At 39.5% G+C, this 14653-nt stretch overlaps 1 protein-coding gene across 1 annotated transcript in view; it reads right to left on the bottom strand.

The window, feature by feature from the left end:
* Nucleotides 1-1636: 1636 nt before the first annotated feature.
* Nucleotides 1637-14653, bottom strand: part of LOC110005236 (cytolytic toxin-alpha) — a 28215-nt gene continuing 15198 nt past the window's right edge. The window contains exon 4 of the mRNA XM_020660664.3: nt 1637-6863. Within this exon, the coding sequence (XP_020516320.2) occupies nt 3970-6863 (2894 nt within the window). The 3' untranslated portion in view covers nt 1637-3969. The remainder of the gene's footprint in view (nt 6864-14653) is intronic.

Raw genomic sequence — 14653 nt, 5'->3', positions numbered from 1 at the left:
GTCTCTGAGCTCCTTGGGCAGTTCCTTCGACCTCATGATTCTCATTTGCTCTGACATGCACTGTGAGCTGTAAGGTCTTCTATAGACAGGTGTGTGCCTTTCCTAATCAAGTCCAATCAGTTTAATTAAACACAGCTGGACTCCAATGAAGGAGCAGAACCATCTCAAGGAGGATCAGAAGAAATGGACAGCATGTGAGTTAAATATGAGAGTCACAGCAAAGGGTCTGAATACTTATGACCATGTGATATTTCAGTTTTTCTTTTTTAATAAATTTGCAAAAATTTCTACATTTCTGTTTTTTTTCTGTCAAGATGGGGTGCTGAGTGTACATTAATGAGAAATAAAATGAACTTTTTGATTTTAGCAAATGGCTGCAGTGAAACAAAGAGTGAAAAATGTAAAGGGGTCTGAATACTTTCCGTACCCACTGTATATTACACAGCCTTTGTACCTCGAGTTATAGACGCTCATTGACTTTTGGTGTTGAAAGAGGTGTGGTAGAGAATCCCTCTGCTGGATGGACCAGTACTTCTTTTGGACAAGTCTAAATTAGTCCCACCTGTGTATATTTGACAAAATTGCCTGTTACACGCTGAAGAAGAGCGTCTGCTCGAAACATCTGTGTGATAATTAAAATACAATTTTGGAGTGCTGTCCTAATTGTTTTTCTTGTTTGAACATTTTTTGGTATTCAGCACCCAGTTGTTTTACTTTGAAAGGGAGTTGAGCATGTTTTTTCTATCATTAAAAACAAAGTTAGTACATTAATAAAGTATTTGCATTATATTTATGGTGGTAACTGAAGGATGATTTTTTACACAGTATATCGGCGTAGAAGCTTGTGAGGGTGTCAGTCATTGGACACCTCAGGGCAGACTGTAGAGGTGGCCATGTGAGAGTTAAAATAATGCATTGACAGAATAAAGATATTCATTAAAATGTAAGGTTTGTAACCTTAATGGATAAACTTTGGTAAACATGAGTCATCATTAATGTTTGTTTGGTTTCTTTACTGAGTTTAAAACTTTAGCTAAGTGAACCTAAACTCTAGGGCTGGTTAAAAATATCGATTCATCAGTGCATTGCAATTATTATTTTCCCAATTCAATATCAATTCAGGGAAGTCAATCTTTTTCATTGTAGTGACACCCCTCTCCACTGGGGGCGCTGTAAATTCAGGTAAGGCACAACTGTGAACTTTAGACCATACTGTACTTTAAAGTTTTATTCTTTGTTTATTAAAGAATAATGCAACAATTAAATTCATGGAGTCAGTTTGTTCTAAACCAATACAAACAATGCACACATAATTATTGAACAAATATCAGGTACGGTAAAGGTACTGTGATGAGTTATCTGGGTATTCCTGTCATCTGTATGCATTATCAAATCGATATCGAAGCATATTGATCAATATCAAATCGAAACGTGACCCAAAGAATTGAAATCGAACTAAATTGTGAGGTTTTGGACAATAACCAGCTCTCCTAAACTCGTCCAACCTGGAACTATAGAAACCTGGAGTAATGTGTGTACTCTGTAGAAAAAAAGTGTTGTTAAAGGCAGAGAGGATATAATGAGACAAAAAAACATATCTGATGATACTGAAATAAATCAACAAATAGAAGATAAAGCCAATTAAATCAATTTATTACAGCATCTTTAATATAACAATCAAAAAATAAAGCATTGTTTTCAGTACAACATACTTTGAACCATTTCTGCAATTAACTTCTTAGTAACCAAATTCTGAGATTATTCTTTTTTTTTTTTTTTAAGCAAAGAGAAACACGGCAATATAACAACACAAAACACCCAAAATGCATTTAGTTTAAGATTTGATGCTAAAATCTGACATGTTTGACACTAGTACAGGCAGCTCAGTCTTCACTTAAGTGGCAGATGTCCTTTTTTCCTAAGTGATCAATCTCATAAATGACTTGCGCTCCAATGTCCTGATCAATGTTACACATGTTATCATTAAGAAACACTTGTCCAAAATCAACAAATTCAGTTCTAACCTGCAACAGCTTCATCAATACCACAAAATCATAAAGTAAAAACAGTGAAAACAAATTCAATCAACATGAGGGACATTAAGTGATTTGAATACGAAGCAATATTCATCTTAACATGTACATATACAGGCCTTAACATACACATCAATAAGTGTGTTTACATGGACTAAAGTATCCGGTTTTTGTGTTTGTGCATGTAAATATAATATATTAACCTGGATTAGCCCTTATCCTGATTTGAGAAACCTGATTTTGTCACCTGGAGAACACTGGCAGAAAACTGGATACTGTGGCATGTAGACACCTCACCCCGGTCTCTGACCAGCTGCCTCAGCCAAGTGACAAATCAGTAAAACAAACATGGCGGTGGCAATGAGAGCGTCTTACTGAATGGAGTGACGAAAAAACTAAGTTTTGTCTTTCGGTAATAAGAAAATTTAATTTATAATTGAGCGTTTAGACAAGAGGAAGCGTCAAAATGTTGACCTATTTAAGTCTGTGGTGGACAGGTTTACAGGACGCTGGTTTCCCAACACAAATGTAAGTCAGGTTACGGCAGTACTGAAGAAACATTACTACAACCCTGTCCCGTCAGTCACGACTGGGTATCTTCACCAATTTCTCCCTTGTGCCATGGGGTAGCAGTGACAGGCTGACACTAGTCTGAGGGGAGGAAATGTTTGACTTTAACTGTCGCTCTCTTCTATTGCTGGAAATGAGGTGGATACGTCATATCTGCAATGCCATGTTGGCATTTATAGTGCTTAGCTTGCAATAATTCACAATGGTCTCAATTTTCTCAGATTTCTGAATTGATGCGGTTTGTGTTGTTAAAATAAACATCACAGATGCCTGCACACATAATATGAAGTAATCAGAAATCAGATCAGACACTATCATGTATCATGTACTGTACACAGGGATGTGAAGAACCAGGTTTCTCTGCGTGCATGTAAACACCAGATCCCAAATACGATTAAAACAGGGTTAAGGATCATAAACGGGGTACTGAAGTATATGTAAATGCACTTAATGTGATACAAAGGAAATACATTTTTTTATCAAATATGAATATGAACACATGAATACATTTGTTTTGAATGACCATACCAATGCTCTGATGTACTTTGAGGTTATTTTAAAAGTTTAAACCAGAGCTAAACTTCTAGATTGATGGGAATACGTCCGCAGTTCTGCTAGTACCGCAGATCTTAATTCTTTCCCTAAAATCCCAAATAATTAAAAACTCTCTGGACAGGGTTTTTCTTTTTCTTTTCTTTTTCTTCTGTCACTTCTTCATCAAGTGTTTTTCACTTGGAAACTTTATAGATGATTTTTGCCTTGTCTCTTATTTCCTCCAAAGCCCTAATTCGAGCCATATAACCCTCTTTGGCCTCTGACTTTTCTCCTTCAATCAGCAAGTCGATGTACTGTGGAGTGGTCAGAGGGTTGGGCCTCAGGGCGATGTCTTTTCTTTCTTTAAGAACCTCTTGGGTCACTCACTGCACCTTAATCTGTATATTATTAGTATAGCATGCTCACTGCACCTTAATCTGTATATTATAATCCTAAGAACACACTTATTTTGTAGCATTACTTATTTATAGCATTTATTTATATTTATTGCATCCCATTAATCCAGCCATCCAGATTTACTTAATAATTCACTTTTTTTGTCTACATCTGTAAATTTTGCAATTACTGTACATAGCACAGAATTACTGTACATAGCACAGACTCTTGCACTCAATTACTGTACATAGCACAGACTCTTGCACTCAATTACTGTACATAGCACAGACTTTTGCACTCAATTACTGTACATAGCACAGACTCTTGCACTTTCTGCTTATTTGCACTTCTGGTGAGATGCCAAACCTCATTTCGTTACTCTATACTTGTATATGTGTAATGACAATAAAGTTGAATCTCATCTCATCTCATCATCTCATCTCATCAGCAGGCTTTTAGTTGACATTTTAACCAATGCATTGAAGAACTTCTCCATACGTTTGGTACCCATGTTCCAAAACATTTCATCAAAGTTGCCATAATCATCAGAATCCTCATCACAGGCCCTGTCACTGATGGATCTGTTGTCTGCAAATAATGCAGAGTTGTTGAACTTGAAGTGAACTGGAAGCCCTATGTCATTTTTTGGACATGGGACCCCTGACACATTTATAGCCTCAAGAACGGGGGGCTGCTTGCCATCTGCAAAAGTCACCAGCATCTGAATATTCTCTGCCACATCTTTTCCAAAAATGGAGAGAACTGAGTCAAACACATATCGTTGTGTTGCTGTAAGTCGTGCGAGACAGGCCTGAGTAACAAAACACACTGCATCAATCCCCCAAACTCCATTGTCAGAGGTGAAAAGTCTCCGAATTTGGTCTGTGATCTCCCTGTCTCGCCCAACTCCTCTTGTATCCCCAAACCCTGGAGTGTCGACTATAGTCAAAGAGAAAGGAACTTTGAACCCTTCCTGGTGGTTGATTTTGTACACAGTGACTTCAGAAGTCTGGCTTTCAGTTTGTGATCTGGACTCATCCTCTTCAATTAAGTTAAATCGGAAGTCATCCTCCCAGTTCACTCCAACAATGTAGTTGATCATTCCATTGATCAGAGTGGACTTTCCTGATCCGGTCGCTCCTACAAGCATTATTGTGGGATTTTGTCTCATGCTTTCTTTGCCCAAGTTAAACCTCCGACATCCATCTATGTCAATGTCTTCTTTTTCCAGAGGCAGTTTGTAAACTGAGGGTGATGCAGAGAGTTTCCTTTTGCTAATGTTTTTGAGGTACTCTGTAAGACTCGCAAATTCACGTCTACTAGTGCAGATTTTCACAGTGATGCTCTCCTTGCTTCTGCCAGCTGCACCACAATCACATCTGACCCTGACAACATATTCTGTCGCTGACTGAAGCCCTGAAATGATCATCTTCTCAGCTCTTGTTATCATTTGCTTCCACTGGAGATCCTCCTCTTCGTCTGTTCTCTTGTTTGTTTTGGCGTACTCCACGATGTAGCTCAAAATGTGGACGTCTCGTCCAAGCTCAGCCGGTTTCTTCCAGCTCACTGATATCTCACTTGAGTTTGATTCAATTTGAAGTTTTCCAGGAGGGCTGCAGGGTAAGGTTTTAATGGAACCACTGACATGATTGGCTGGTCCAACACCTACAGAGGTCACTGCTCTGCACCTGATCTTATACTCTGTGTTTGGACTCAGATCACCCACTGTGACCTCTTCAGGTTTTGATGCTGTCTGTTGTTTCCATCCTTCCTCTCCACTGACACAGTACTCAACAGAGTAGGAGGTGATGCTCTCTGATCCAAACTTTGGTGGATCAATCTTCAGTGTTACACTGTTGTGGTTTACGTCTCTTACTGTGACTGTTTCAGGCTTTGAAGGTGGCTCAAAGTTCTCAGTGACAGAAAAGCCCCCTTTATAAAGGTAGATGCTCGAACCTTTCTGTGTCTCATTTGTTATTCCAACTGTCAAGAACTTAATGTTCTTGTTCTCCTGGTTGGCCTCTGCAAAGTCACTGAAGAGCTTTGCTTTTTCCCTCATTGAATCTGTCACTTCATGGGAAAGATACCATTGTTCCTTCTCTACATCCAGAGTATGTGGATCTTGAGTGTTTTCTGGTTTGGGTGTTTGTCTTAAGTAGTTTGACAAAGCTGAGAGGTACGGTTCATCTTTTCCCAGTGAGGTGAAAACAAAACACACAGCATATTCTGAACTGAAAATTTCCTGATCAATATTTTGGGATGGAACAGTCTTGGTGTTCTTTATCATGTTGTTAAAAGACTTTAAAAGACAGATCTCTCTCTCTTTACAATCCATCCACTCAGTCAGGTTTTTGTTGTTGAATGGAGAAGAGTGTATTTTCCTCAGGACATCTGCGAGCACAGCCTCCTCTTCTCCTCCTCCTCGGATTGATGGAAGTTTCTTTGCCAATGTTTGTTGGAATTCTAGCTTGAATCCAGAGATCATCCCTTTAAAAGTTTTCATCTTTTTGCTGATCTGTGGGAACTGCTTTGCTGTGGTGGTTCTCAGTGCCTCGTTACACCTCATTTCCAGCTCATTGAGGTCCTCCAGGACATTCTGTGAGTCTTGTACTAGTGTTATACTTATCTGACGTACAAGTTTAGCAGCAGAAGAATCTAAAGTTGTCAGAGGCAGCAGCCAGACCTTCATTGGTACTGCGTTTTCTCCATTGGGTCCCAGCAGTTTAGGCAGACTTTGGTAGACTTGCACTGCTTCCTGAAACGATGTTGGCATTTTCTGAAGGGAAAAGTCTCCAAAGAAACTACAGGAGAGCTTCTCAACACTAACTTTTTCCTTTTCTTCCATTTTCAGTGAACCATCACCCTCTATAGAAAGGGAAGGTATTTTCTTGATGTCTAACTTCAAGTTTCCCTCAATGTCTTGTTGATCTTCTTTTTGAGAAACCTCTCGGTCAAAAACGAAGAAGGCTTGTGCCCCATAAAGAATCGCTGTGACTACGTGTGTTGCTATTCCTTTGTCAAAAACATAAGGATGTTTCACATTTCCTCTTCCAAGATGATTCATCGACAGTTCCCGGACCTTTGTAGTTGCTCTGTACTTCAGTGTTACTCTGGCTTGGTTTTTGGAAGTCTTACTGTCGTTCAGGTATTTCGCTGATCCATCTACCTGAATGAGTCCACACAAGAAACTTGCCTTCAGTGATGCTTTAACATCAAGTGCAGAGGATTTATCCTCAATTGATTCAGAGGCAACTATCTCAAATTCATTATAGTTTTGTGGTCGTTCTGCAACATCCTTCATCAGGTCTTCACGGTCCCACAGGGTCAAGCCTGCAAAAGAAAAGAAGTTAAACTGTCTTATGTTATGTTATAAAAAGGCTTGGATTTTGTATACAAAATAAGACAATCTTATTGCCAAATAATATATAACACATTCATATGTTATATTTATTGGTAGTAAAGATATATTTTAACTCAGAAAAAAGTGTCTTGTACAGTATCAATAGCATCTTGTAAGTGAGAGCTGATGCTGTGTTAAAGCAGAGCAGTAAATAGCATTATAATCCACATAGGAGTTGAATTTGTGTCCTGAGATTCAAATGTTTTAGAAAATTCTCATGCCCAAAAGATTCCTTTTTTTTTTAATGTAACGCCCCTATGAGGAGCTTTTGGTTTGTGTTGATTTTGGCGCCCCCTTGTGGACATAACCTTACATTGTTAGTATTTTTCGTCATTTTGTGTTTTTAATGTAAATTTTATCGTTGTGTTGTTACTTTGTTGTTTTTATCTCTGCTCTGTAAGTTGACTTTAAGAGTTTTGAAAGGCTCCTTTAAATAAAATGTATTATTATAATAATTATTATTATTATTATTAATTTTAGGAACATTACGACCAATTATTTGATATAAATTTCAAGCCCAACACACCAACACATTTTACACTGTGAAACTCAACACTACAAAACATATTATAAACAAGAGCCCCAAAGAATACGACATGCCGAAAACGTTTTAAAGAGTCCATATTCTGCCCTTTTTGGGGTTCATATATTTAATCTATGTTCCTACTTTTGTACGTTCACAATAGATAAAGTCCAAAAAAAAGTGTCTGTTTTCATGTACTGCTCCTCCTTGCTCCCTCTCCGCTCTGAGTCTGTCAGCTACACTCTGTTGAGCCCACACTGATAGACCCCACGTGGGCCAAGTCTGCTCTGATTGGTCTGCAGATCCGCTCTGTTGTTATTGGTCAGTTGCTCAGCACACGTCTCGGAAATTGCAACATGAGCTGCAGGGCCACAACGAGCCAATGGGCTTAGATCAGTGATCTCACACTGACAATGACGTCGGACTGGAACATTGTTATCGAGGGGGGCTAGAACCGAGCGTTACATGCAGCTAATGCTACAGCTAACAGGAGGACGTAGGAGAAGCTGCGTTTCCGTGGACTTTGAATTTTTGCACATAGATGTGCCTAAACATGCACAGGACACTTGGAAAACACACTAAAGAACAAATAAAACCAGAAAAAGCAGAATATGGGACCTTTAAGGATTTGGTCTGACAAAAAAAGAAAGAAAACAGCGCTGTTAAAGTAGTGAAATGTCTGATGTAACCAGGACAGAGATAATATAAGTTTACAATGGGTGCGTCTGGAGATAGTATCTGAAGGAGATTTAGGAGTCCCCTTAGGTGGAATGTTTAAACTGAGGTGTTGTATAGGAGTATTGCCATATATGGTTGTGTAACTTGATGTTTTTATGACCCATGACGGAAAACAGATGTTTAGATGCATATAAGCAATTGTCTCTGTGTGTTCGACAGAGATCATTATTGGCTTCTTGATCCTCCTGGTCAGACGTGACCAGTGATTCTGTTTCTTGCTTAAATAAAATTATACTCTTTGAAAGCAAGTCAGTCTCAACGGCGAATTTCTTCATCATCAAACATATCAACAACAAGGAAATCCACATCAATTTTGGCGTCACGGAACAGGATCAGTTGGGGCCTTCTTCAGTGGACCACAGCTTGTTTATTATTTCCATCACTTCATAAGTGTTTCTTTCTTTTTTCTGCACATATTGCGGAGCTGTTTCTGTCGTCTATCGGCAATTTTGGCCGCACTGTCAAAGAACTGAAGTGCAATGATGTGTTGATGTTGGAGTAATTCTCTGTCTAAATTGGGGTTTATTGAGTTAAAAAGTATATAAATAAAGGGGAATAAAATAAAGAAGAGATAAATAAGAGAAGAAGAGATGAATAAAGTTGAAAGGTAATGATAGCATAAGCGCAACTAGTAACGAGACCAGTTAGCTAAAAAACTATGCAAGTTTAACAAGGACAGGGCCCGTATCCTCTTAACAGTAAGTCATGTGTAAATTAGACACTGAAGTGAAAGTTGGCTTTAAGAAGTAGTCAAATTTGAGTAAAAATAAAACAAAGGGTATTTGAATAGATGATAAACGTATAATGTAGGAAAATAAAAGAGAAGAAATAAAGATGAGAAGGGTAAAGATGAGAAGTAAAAAGATGAAAAGTGAAGATAAGGAATAAAGATAAGAGTTTTGAGAAAAGTGGGAAAAAAGCGCTGAGTAAAGGAAAAAGTGTGCATTGAAGCATGCAGTCTGAAGTAATTTGTTAAAAGACAATTTGTTAAAAGTTTGACCAAAGTAAAAGATTTGATAGAGGAAAATTATAAATAAGTCGACTTCAAAATCTGAACTGAAATGTGTGTGCGCTCGCTGAGGCGCGGCTGTTCTTGGAATGTGTGTGGCGCAAGCTCTATACAGCCTGAAGTGTTTGTGTGGCTGCTGGACGGTCTCTGTCTCTGTCTGTGTCTTGTCTCTTGTGTTGTGATTTGGATGGTTTTGAGAGGTCTGTGTGGTGTGGAGATGTGTATTTGATCCGGAAATGTTCTTGTATATGTGTGATTGATAAATAGAATAGATGTATTATTAAATAGGCATATATAGCAGGTGATTGGTTAAAAGGCGATTTAGTAACTTATAAGAGGGGACATTTTTGTTTCATCAGTGTTAAAAATCTATGAGCCCTTTGTCTAAGGGGATGTTTATATATCCGATTTGATAAATATGAGCCTTTGTTTCAGAGGACTTTTACTTATCTGATCTTCATCAGTGTTAAAAACCTATGAGCCCTTTGTTTCAGGGGACTTTATATATTCAATTTGATAAAAATCTATGAGCCCCTCAGAGGATGTTTGTTTAATCTGATAAATACACATGAGCCTAATAAAGGACGTTTATACATAGCATAAGTGTATATAGTATCTGTTTTTAACAGAAGTGGAGAGACCAGCGAGGATAGTCTGCACCCATTCAGGTAGCAAGTTTCGAGAAAAGAACAGAAAAATTCCTGATAAAATTTAGAACTGCCGGCTGATTGGAGTGTGAACTTTTCTTTCTGTCTGTTTGAGCGTATGTGTGTGACCACATTATGCTGCGAATTTTGTCTGTTCAAAAAGAACATATAGTTTGGTTTAAAATAGGTGAAGAAGTTGGTTTTGACTATTAGAGAATACATTTTTCTATTTTGCTGTTGACTGGGAGGATACTGTGCTGATTTCTCTGTGTGCGTAGACTCTGTGCACAGGGGTGGAGCAGTGATCTTAAAAGTGTGTGTGTTCTGTGCTAGTATATTACCACCCTCTAGGAAATCAACACATTCTGTTTCATTTAATGTCCAATAACTAAGTTTAGCTGAAACATCATATAACAAGACAAAGTTACAAAAGATAATTAGACACTAACTTTATGAACATCCATTGTGAGTAACCGAGTTAGCTCTAGAAATCAGATTCAAAACGGTTCTTTGTGATGCCATTATTTTGCTTTTCTTATTGCCTTACGCCTCAGTCTCTTTATTTCCAGTCTTCACATAAAATGTGCTTTTATTTAGAAAAACTGCAAAGGGGACTTCTGCTACATCGTAAAGTTATGGGAGTAAATACATACAGCTAAAATAACAACCAAGAGGAGAAAATGTTACACTTACGTTGGTTTGTGAGGTGGATTTATCTTAAAAACCTCTGTTTGGGTGACTTACTCTCTTTCAGAAGGATGCTACATGCAGCATGTTTCCATGTGTTAGCTCTGAGCTCTGACTCAGTGATGAGTGACAGGAGGATTAAATGCAAATGTAACCTTACTGTGCTTCAACTGTAATCAAATAGATATGATTGGCTTAGTTGTCACTTAATAAATCTTACTTGACCGATAAGTTTTCTTTTAATGACTCCACTAGTAAAAAGTGTACATTTTAGTGAAAGTAGGGGTGTCACAGCACCCACAACACCCACGGGTGAGATGCGCTTGTCTGTGCATTAAATGCACTAGGTTTGGACCATAGGGTTTGGAGACGATGTTAACCCTTTAACAGCCAGGTTAGACTGGAAGCCCTTGCTAAAATTAGGAGGCGGGTCCAAGAGGCGTTCCCTCACATAGAAAGCCAATTAGCTTACTCCTCCTGTTAAGGGGAGTGGAGAGGTAGCCCCCTCTCCTCCTTCTTCTCTCTGTGGGACACAGAGGGAAGGAAAACACACCCCCAGTAGGGAGACAGCCTTTGCAATAGATAAAAAATATATATATATATAGATAAAGATTACAGATTTTTGTTTTGTTTTCTTTCTGTTTTCTCTGTTTCTCTCTACTATGCTGTGTGAGAGCTAAAGGGAAGACAGACAGATGGATTGTGTCTGAACTGGATCAGTCCAAAAAGGCAGATGAGGAGAGACCTGGCGGGTACTTCACAAGCACTGGAAGCTTGCGGATGACAGCATGTATGGATCCTGAATCCAGCTTGATCAAGGCCAGTGCGGTTTTATCCACAAACTCTTTCAGCAAACACCTGAACTTTTCTATCTGTGTATACACATTTTTTATAGTCAACATCTTTGATACATGCTTAGTCTGTTTTAGCATAGAGGCTTACATTGTTTCTTCTATGTATCACATTACAATTATATAGGAGGAAGTCTTGGCAACAGACTGACTAATTGAAGCATTTGGTCAATAATGGAGTATTTTTGATTTGATTGATCATTTATGGAAAAGTTGATTTGATTCAAATGCAGTTGAGTGCTGTGAATGCTGGTTTCATTGTCTGAGTATGGTCTAGCTTGACCTGGGCTATTTTGAGATGGAACATTGACATTATTTCCATAATTTTAAAGATAAATAAGTGTGATTAGATGCATTAGGTGATAAAGAAGTGCTTTTGCTTTCATAGTAAGAAGGCTTTGGTCTCCTTTGGGGTTGGCAAATTCATTCACTTTAAAGTGTGGTAACAGTACTTTCTAAATAGTTTGACTTATAATACGAGGAACTAAGAGGGTCATTGTAATGTCAAAGATGGACACCAAAATTACAAAATCAATCACTCCTGTTGATGTAGTACAGAAGACTAATCCTCTTGTTAAAGATATTCCAAAAATATCAGAAAAATGGAGTAAGCGTTGGCCTGACATTGACCAGCCTTGGCCAGTAGAGGGGACTTTGAACCCGGATGTGATCAAAACAATACAGGTACTTGTGTCTATATACAAGGTAAAGCAGAAGAAGGGGAAAAAAGGAAAAAGGCGTATGGAGAAAAGACAAACTGAGCTTGGAGTTCTGCAGTTGTTTGAAAATGAAGGACAGAAACTGTTAGAAGCTGCAAATGAAAAAAGAGGCCGCGGTATGCAAGAAATACAGAAAAATGATAAGGCAGTGGGTAAGTTAATGGAGAAGGTTAACACACCCTTCTCACATACTGCCTTAGTAAAGAAGCCCCCGCCTTATGAGAAGGAAGTCAAGTTTACTGATGTTTACCCTCAGCTCCCAGTGATTATACAGAAGGGCAACTATCACATCACAGACGAGGATGAACAAATAATCGAGAAGGGAAAGGCTACAACGACCATAGAAATGTACCCAAGCTCCGACAGCAAACATAAAAAGACCCGTTTGAGAAGTTGGAGCGGTCAGCAGTTCAGACGACTGGACATAGAGGATGACAGTGAGAGTGATTCGGATGAAGCTGTTGGTGGATATGACCCAGCAGTAAGACGGATGTTGGCTAAAGCGGAGAAAAAAGGAGACAAGCCAATAAGAAGAGTGGATCCAGGAAAGGACGACACAGATGTGAGCAATGATGATGAAGACTCAGAGAGAGAAGGTCCTTCATATCTTCACCCATTAGCAGCCGGTTTAGGGGTGGAAGATGATGGATGCAGCGCTTTAAGAGAGGTGGAGAGAACTATAGATAGATGCCTTGTGAAAATGAATGAATCTACCTGTCCAGCAACCCAGCATGTCTTGGAAAGGCAACTAGAGGAACTGAAAAAAACACGGAAGAAAATACAGAAGAAGTCTCAAAGGTCTGACACTTTGGGGTATGAATTACGTCCAAGAAAAGAAAAGAGATTCAATAAAATGTGTCCAGTAATTGTGCGAGGTCAAAATTTAGAGTATAAACCTTGGCAAAGTACAGACATGTCAAACATACTTGAAAAGTTACCCACTCTTCAAGATGGAGCGCATCCTTGGATTTCGAAGTTGGAAGAGGTTTTGGTGGGAACACAGCCTGCCATGGGAGACATTAAGAGACTCTTGGCTAGCCTCATTGGGGTCCCAGCGATGGAGGAAATCCTGCAGGCGGCAGGCCTTAATAGATATGTGGCAACTGCAGTATACACAAGGCTTCTCGGAAGAAGTTGCAATTCTGTCAGGAGAAGGTGGTGTATCTGGGTCAAACAATAACTCAGGGACACAGAGGCATCTCTGACAACCATTTGGAAGCCATTCGAAAGGCGCCGAAGCCCAGAACAGTCAGAGAGATGATGACATTTCTTGGAATTGCGGGATATTCTTCAGCATGGGTGGAGGACTATGCCACTCTAACAGGGCCTTTGAGGGCTATGATCAAAGAAACCGGGAATGCTCAACTCCATTGCAATCTCACCTGGACGCAGGAAAGTCTTGTGGCATTTGAGACGATTAAACAGAGGTTACAGGAAGCACCAGCGCTAGCATTGCCAGATTATTCTAAGAACTTTTTGTTGTATGTGTCTACATCCACTGGGGGTAAATATGCATGTGCAGTTCTTTGTCAGCCCACAGGTACGGGGACAAGTCCTCAACCTGTTTCTTATTATTCTACTGGCTATTCTGAAGTGGAGATGGGGTTACCACTGTGCTACAGAGCAATGGCAGGAGTTTATCTAATGTATGATAAAGCATCATCAGTAACTATGGGTTACCCTGTAACAATTCTTACCCACCATAGTCTCAGAAATCTTCTGAACTTTGATAAATATACTTTGACTATGCCTAGGTTTAGAGACTATCATAGGCTTTTAGAGCAGGAAGATGTCACCTTGGTAAGGTGTGTCACAGTAAATCCAGCTGAGAACTTGCCGACTCCAGAGGATGGGGAGCCACATGATTGTGTTCAGGAAGTGGAGAGATATTCGAAGCTCCGGTCGGATTTACAAGCTATTCCACTGCATGAGTCGGATGTGGAGTATTGGACTGATGGGTCCTGCTATCGTGTGGATGATGCATTGAGTGCTGGTTATGCAGTAGTCAAAGCCCAGGGGACGGAGTTTGTTGTTGAAAAAGCAGAAGAAATACCACAACCTGCATCTGCACAGCTTGCTGAGCTAGTGGGGCTGACTGAAGCATGTCTGTTGGCTGAAGGCAAGCAGGTGACGATATATACAGATTCGGCATATGCACATAATGTGTGCCACCTATTTGGATCGGTGTGGAAGAATCGGGGGTTTAAGAAAACAGATGGTTCTCCGATACAGCATCATGCCCAGATAATGAAATTGTTGCATGCGATGATGAAGCCGAAGGAAATCTCAGTGACTAAGTGTGCAGCACACAAAAAGGACATGTCAAGGGTCACACAAGGTAACAAAGTAGCTGATGAGGCTGCAAAGGCGATAACAGGAGCAAACAAATTGGGCAAAGTTCTTCTGATCACCCATGAAGTGGACTTGGAGGATAACATTACGCTCAGGGATGTTGTCTCAATGCAAGAAGCTGCTTCTGCGATGGATAAACAATTATGGAGAGACAGAGGAGCCACTCAAGATTCCACTGGCCTGTGGAGAAATCA

The sequence above is a fragment of the Labrus bergylta genome, chromosome 4, assembly GCF_963930695.1.
Source record: "Labrus bergylta chromosome 4, fLabBer1.1, whole genome shotgun sequence".
In the NCBI taxonomy this organism is placed as follows: domain Eukaryota; kingdom Metazoa; phylum Chordata; class Actinopteri; order Labriformes; family Labridae; genus Labrus; species Labrus bergylta.
Note: the sequence above shows the minus strand (reverse complement) of the source record. Positions and strands in the feature narration are given on the sequence as shown.